This window comes from Alligator sinensis, unplaced genomic scaffold (genome assembly GCF_000455745.1).
Source record: "Alligator sinensis unplaced genomic scaffold, ASM45574v1 scaffold297_1, whole genome shotgun sequence".
NCBI classification, from domain to species: domain Eukaryota; kingdom Metazoa; phylum Chordata; order Crocodylia; family Alligatoridae; genus Alligator; species Alligator sinensis.
Window position 1 is genome coordinate 2,070,132 of NW_005841848.1, and position 6,473 is coordinate 2,076,604.

Consider the following 6,473-nt stretch of genomic DNA (forward strand, 5'->3'; position numbering starts at 1 on the left):
AGGCATGGGGCTCCATCCCTACATGCTCCCCTGCTCGTCACTCCTGACAGGCAATTGGCTAGTACATATTATACTTATATACAGTGCTTTGTTCCATCTATTTTTCATATCATAACATGCTATGCATGGTTTTCATTTTGTTTATATTGGTAGAATATGTAATCATACTGTATGCTTTTGGCAAAGAACGTATACTATAGACTTGTATTAGTATATTCTATAGAAGGCACTGGGTAACATGGGGCCCCTACAGGATAGACTTGGCAATCTGGTGATTGTAGCAAATGAAAAAGCTGACCACTTTAACGAATTCTTTACCTCCATATTCCTGAACAGGGCCCGGGACATCTCCTCCACTAGACTTGCAGACGGACCCAGGGGAGGCACCACCATGCCTAGGGTCAGGGACAACTTAGGGAACTTTTGGAGGGGCTAGACGTGTTTAAATCAGTAGGTCCAGATGCTCTTCACCCGAGGGTGCTGAGGGAATTGGCGGGGGAGTCATAGCGGGGCCCCTGGCACGGCTCTATGAGCACTCGTGGGGCACTGGCCAGGTACCAGAGGATTGGAAAAGGGCCAATGTGGTCCCCACTTACAAGAAGGGGAGAAAAGAGGACCCGAGCAATTATAGACCAGTCAGTCTTACCTCGGTCCTTAGGAAGACCTTTGAGAAAATTATCAAGGAACACATCTCCAAGGGCCCAGCAGAGGAGGTAATGCTCAGGAGCAACCAACATGGGCTCACTGAGGGCAGGTCCTGCCTGACTAACCTGGTTTCTTTTTATGATCAGGTCACAAAGTCCCTGGATGAGGGTGTCAGGGTGGCTGTCGTCTTCCTGAACTTTAAGAAGGCCTTTGACACGGTCTCCCACCGCATGCTCTTAAAAAAAAACTTGGTGACTGTGGCGTTGATACAGAGTCAGATGCGTGGCAAATTGGCTAGCAGGTCGCACCCAGAGAGTGGTGGTGGACAGGTCATTTTTGACCTGGAGGGATGTGGGCAGGAGAGTCCCCCAGGGTTTGGGACTGAGGCCTATACTGTTCAACATCTTTATCAGCAATCTGGATGTGGGTGTGGAATGCACAATGTCCAAATTTGCTGATGACACCAAGTTGTGGGCGAGGTGGGCACGCTGGAGGTGAGGGACAGAATCCAGCTAGATCTAGACAAATTACCGAGATGGGGGGGATGAGAATAGGATGGAATTCAGCGCAGACAAGTGCAAGGTGCTGCATCTAGGGAGAAGGAACCAGCAATGCACCTATGGGCTGGGGAACACCCTTGTCAACACAGTGGCAGAAAGGGATCTTAGAGTCATTGTTGACTCCAGGATGAACAAGAGCCGCCAATGCGAGGATGTGGTCAGTAACAGCTAACCACACCTTGTCGTGCATCTATAGATGCATCACAAGCTGGTCCAAGGAGGTGATCCTTCCCCTCTATGTGGCATTGGTCAGGCCACAGTTGGAGTACTGCGTCCAGTTCTGGGTGCCGCACTTCAAGAGGGATGTGGCTAGCATTGAGAGGATTCAGAGGAGAGCCACTCGCATGGTCAAGGGGCAGCAGGGCAGGCCCTACGAAGAGAGGCTAAAGGGCCTAAACCTAGTCAGCCTCCACAAGAGAAGGCTGAGAGGGGATCTGGTAGCCATTTACAGACTCACCGGGGGGGACCAACGGGAACTGGGGGAGGCTCTGTTCTCCCGGGCACCACCCAGGGTTACTAGGAATAACGGCCACAAATGGTTAGAGAGAAGGTTCAGGCTGGACATCAGGAGACATTACTTTACAGTTAGGGCTGCCAGGCTCTAGAATAGGCTCCCAAGTGAGGTGGTACTCTCTCCTACCATGGGGGTCTTCAAGAGGAGGCTGGACAGATATTTGGTGGGGTGATATGATCCCGGCACCCATTCCTGCCCGGGGCAGGGGGTTGGACTTGATGATCTATTTAGGTCCCTTCCAACCCTAAGTACTATGATACTGTGATATAATTTTATTGACCACTTTATTGTATTATTTTAGCAAAAACTGTAAATAAATGCAAATAACCTACTACTAATTTCAACCACAATTGACTTCTCCAACCATTTCCCCACAAGAGTAACCTCACCCATGGCAAGATCTGTATTGGAGTGTCTGGTTCAGGAAAGAGTACATCCACATGAGGATCTTAAGGAAAAAAATTACCCCCAAGTGATCCCATTAGGACTTCATACTAGCTATGGATTTAAATGATACAGCTCCCAGGAGAAAATCAGGGATAGATGCAAAGAAAAAGGCAACCAACAACAGAAAAATGACTCGAGAGTCTGTCCATCCTACTTCTGGAGCATTCAAGAGCATCACCAAGAAGACTGTCCTCTTTGTCCCTCCCATTCTACCTGTCTCAAACCCAGAAATGAGGCATTGAAGCTACTCTGAGAGAAATCCCCTACCACTCTCAAGCATGCTGGAGACAGATCTCGAGAGTGGGGCAGTAGGTGCTCTCAGGGCAGCTCCACTCTGCCAATCCCAGGACTGGTGTATAAAAAGCAGGAGCAGGTGGGCACAGATTTCTGAATACCACCTACCAAAGCAATGAGGATATGCTTTTTGTTACCAAAAACCAATAATAAGGAAAGAAAACACCTTATCATCATTTCAGACACAATGTAAATAAGATATTTACTTTTGCTTGCAGTAACTGTGCCAATACTTACTTATCATAAAAATCTGCCATTTTAGGACTGAGGAAACCTTCTACATCAAAAAACCATTGACTATCTTTGGAGAGGTCCAAAGCCTATTAAATAAAAAAAAAAAGAGTTATAGATATCTCATCAGCAATAGTGTTGAAATAAATGTAAAATGCTATAAATCAGTGAAAGTTGGGGAAACAGGGAAATGAACTGAGTCTGCATAGGCAAGGAAGTTAAGGATATCATGATTTTAAAAAAATCCTTGAGGAAATCAGTAACATTTAGGTTGTCATTTATAAAACAGCCCAATCTATAGTAATGAAAAGTTGTTAACATGTGGAGACAGTTTAATGACCTATAGACATTAAGGTGGTGACTTCAACCACATATCACAAAAATCATCACATATAGCTATTATTGGCAGTCTGAGCAGAGACACCAAAAATTCAATGGATCAGATATTTAAAGATGTGAAAGATTTTTCTCTCTTCCCCACCTCCCCTAGGCATGTTTTTTGTTCAGATAGGAATGTTACAGTTCAGGAATGTTACAGTTCAGATGTCAAAGATGAGGGCTAAGGCTCTGATGACCCACAAAAGTTTAGCATATAATTAAATCTTAAGTATGTGAGTAATCATACTGAAGTCAGTGAGATTATATATGTGCTTAAATTACATACATGCTTCCATGCCTTAATGAACCATAGCTTTATCTTATAGTCTAATGAAGTTTGTGTGTCAAGATTTCTTGGAACCACTATGCTCATTCAGTATGGTGACTTCAATCCTTTAACTTTCCAAGAGGAATTAATTAAATTTAATGCAATTTATTGTGCAAAGGCCATGCAGGCAACATAAAAGCTGATGTCTTGTCTGCTGATTTTAGATGCTAAAAACCCAAAGTACTATTTTAAGGCAATGATTTATCTTACTATTCAGTAGCATGTCATAAACTACTTTCTAATTGTTTAGAAAAATGTTTAAACAATTATTATGCAACTAGCAAAAAAGTATAAACTGTAGTAATCTAGCACACTAAACTAGGGACAAAATTTTCAAAATTGCTTATGCATCATCTTAGATACTCTCAAAATTAATCATACCTGTTTTATACACAGACCCATTTTTTATCATTCAACTAACCCCTCCCCCCCAAAAAATCTTAAAATATAATCCAACTCCAAAGAATGCATGTCTAATACAAATTACAGTGATAGTATACACTATGATTTTATCCAAAGAACAAAATAGAGGCAAATCAAATGAGGATTCATCCTTTACTATCAAGTAAACAAAGAGTACTTTCTTAAAAGCTATCCAGATAAGCCACCCTATGGTGCAACTGATCCAGGTTTGATATTTCGATATGGAATATCTCCTCTACCCTGTCAGTTTGAGTATAATCTTTAACTTCCCTTTTATCTGTTTTGCTAAATAAGTAAATGTACTAACCAATGAAATAGAAGTCTATATATTAAAAAGTCAATCATTCCGGTGCATATGACTGCTTGTTAAATTTTATTTTCTTTTTTTCTCCTTTTTGAAAATAGCTCATTCTCCTGGCCTGCTCTCCAATATTTCATCTCCCATGTTAATCTCCCTTCTGAATTCAAGTTTGAACGAAGAGGATTAAACAATGTAGATTATTTTTACTTTAACTGTTTACTTTCTGTCTCAACTTCATCATTCCATCACTATTTGTATGCTACTTACTCTTAGCAAAGCTACACCAATAAGCACTCCATTTATTCAAAAATCACCCTAAACTCTTATGCCACTTGTTCATGTGACGAGGATTTCGTTCTCCCTAAACCGAAACGGTGCATTTTTCAATTGGTGGGTTTTTAATCCTGACGTTTTGATTTAGGGGCTCCGTCACTGTTACAGCGAGAGGCCTGATTCCCCCCCTGGAGTAGGCCCATGACCAGGAGGCAAGCTACCAGCAAGCCCTGAGCTGCTCAGAGTCAGCACCCAGCTTGCTAGCACCCCTCCCAGGCAGCCCCGAAGGGCATCGCTGGCATGGAGGGCAGGACCGAGGACCCCCACAACTCAGATGCTACCAGCAGCTCGAGCCCCTCCACCAAAAAAAAAAAAAGAAAAGGATTGGACCCCTCACCATTTTTTCTTTTCCTGGCAGAGCCTGCCTGCAGCCGGGGGACAAGGAGCCAGCAGGTGAAGTGGTCCCCAAGCTGCAAGGGGCCCTGGTCCTTCCTTCCATGTTGGCGGCACCCCCAAGGTCACCTGGGCGGAGTGACAGCAAGCCAGGTGCTGGCTCTGAGCTGGGGCAGCATCTGGCTCACTATCAGCCTGCCTGGGTGGCCCCATGGGGCACTGCCACCACAGAGGGAAGGATCAGGCCCCCTGAAACTCAGACACGGCCAACAGCTCACCCTCTATCCACAGAAGAGATGGGCAGATTCCACTGGTGGGGAAAGCAGGTCCCTTTTCACCATTTTTTTTCCCCTGCCGGGGCTTCCAACACCCCATACACACTGTCCCCACTGCCCTCCTGCTGCCTGAGATCACTCAGGCACAGGCTGACTTGCCCCTGGGGCAGTGTAGGAAGGTGGCAGGAGGGCAGCTGGCTGTGCTCTGCAAGCCCGTCTGGGCTTCTAGCATCCCGTGCACCGTCTCTGCCGCCTTCTCTGGTCACCAGCACACCCAGTCACCCTCCTGCCGCCTTCCCTCACTGCCCCAAGGGCAAGCCAACCCATTCCCAGGTGGTCCCACACATCAGGAACAGTGCACAGGGCGCTGGAAGCCCACCAAGCCTCTCACCGCTTTTTTTTACTCTGTGGAGCTGGCCAGGAAACAAGCTGCTGGTGGGTCACGTGGCTCCTGAGCTGCAGCTCCGGGAATTAATGTATCACTGCAATTTGTTACACAGCAAAATAAAATACATTGGAATGTGTTTTAGTCTGCTCCATAACAAAGTCATGTAAATCGCAATACACTACTGCACATGTACAGTGTGACAAAATTAAAATCACTAAAAAATGGGCAATTAAACCACTAAAAAGGGCAATTTTATCACATGTACAAGCGACCTTAGGGTTTTAGGTACAGTTTTCCTACTTCCTTTCTCTCTTTCTGAAGTCTGCAAATATTCCTCTCATCTTTGAAACAACCTCTGCATCTGAAAATATTTTGACAATTTTTTGAATAAGACTCGCATTCAGGCATTTATCTCCTCTTGTTTTTTCTGGTATCATTTCATCTCTTTGCTATTTCCCTTTGACTTTCCAGACTTTAAAAATCTCAAACTACAGTGCCTCATTCTACCAATGTATCTTGATATTGGTTTCAAAACTTAACAGAAAAAATACTCATTAGAAGGGCTACATTCACCAGATAGGAAGGAAGGAAGGAAGCCAGTGTAGACTGTCATAGAAAACAAATCAGCTGTGGGGCATCGCTGAAGTGGCAGAAAAACTGTAAACCATTCTCAAGAAGTAGTTAAAAAAGTGGACTGTATTGACCAAAAGAAGCAAATTGAGCCAATTGCTCATCAAGAATGACCGGGGAGGGGGAGCAGGCGGGGATGGAGCCCCAGGCCCCAGCCCCATCTGGGTCTGCTCCCCCTTCCCTCCTGCTGCTTGGGGTCTGGGCCCGCTCCCACCCTCCCTGCTGCAGCAGGGGGAAGTAGGAACGGGCCCAGGCCCAATGTGGGGGAGGACCAGGCCCAAGGGTGGAGAGAAGCTGGGCCACGGTGGCGGCGGGGTGGGGGGAGTTGGGGTTGGGGAGGAGTAGGAGTGGGCCCAGGCCTGACGGGGGGAGGAGGCTCACTCCTCTCCTCCC

At 45.6% G+C, this 6,473-nt stretch overlaps 1 protein-coding gene across 1 annotated transcript in view; it reads right to left on the reverse strand.

Moving 5' to 3' along the window:
- LOC102383253 overlaps positions 1–6,473 on the reverse strand; it is a 95,961-nt gene that overhangs the window by 76,412 nt on the left and 13,076 nt on the right. The window contains exon 7 of the mRNA XM_006015953.3: positions 2,698–2,780. Coding sequence (XP_006016015.1) covers positions 2,698–2,780 — 83 coding nt within the window. The remainder of the gene's footprint in view (positions 1–2,697; positions 2,781–6,473) is intronic.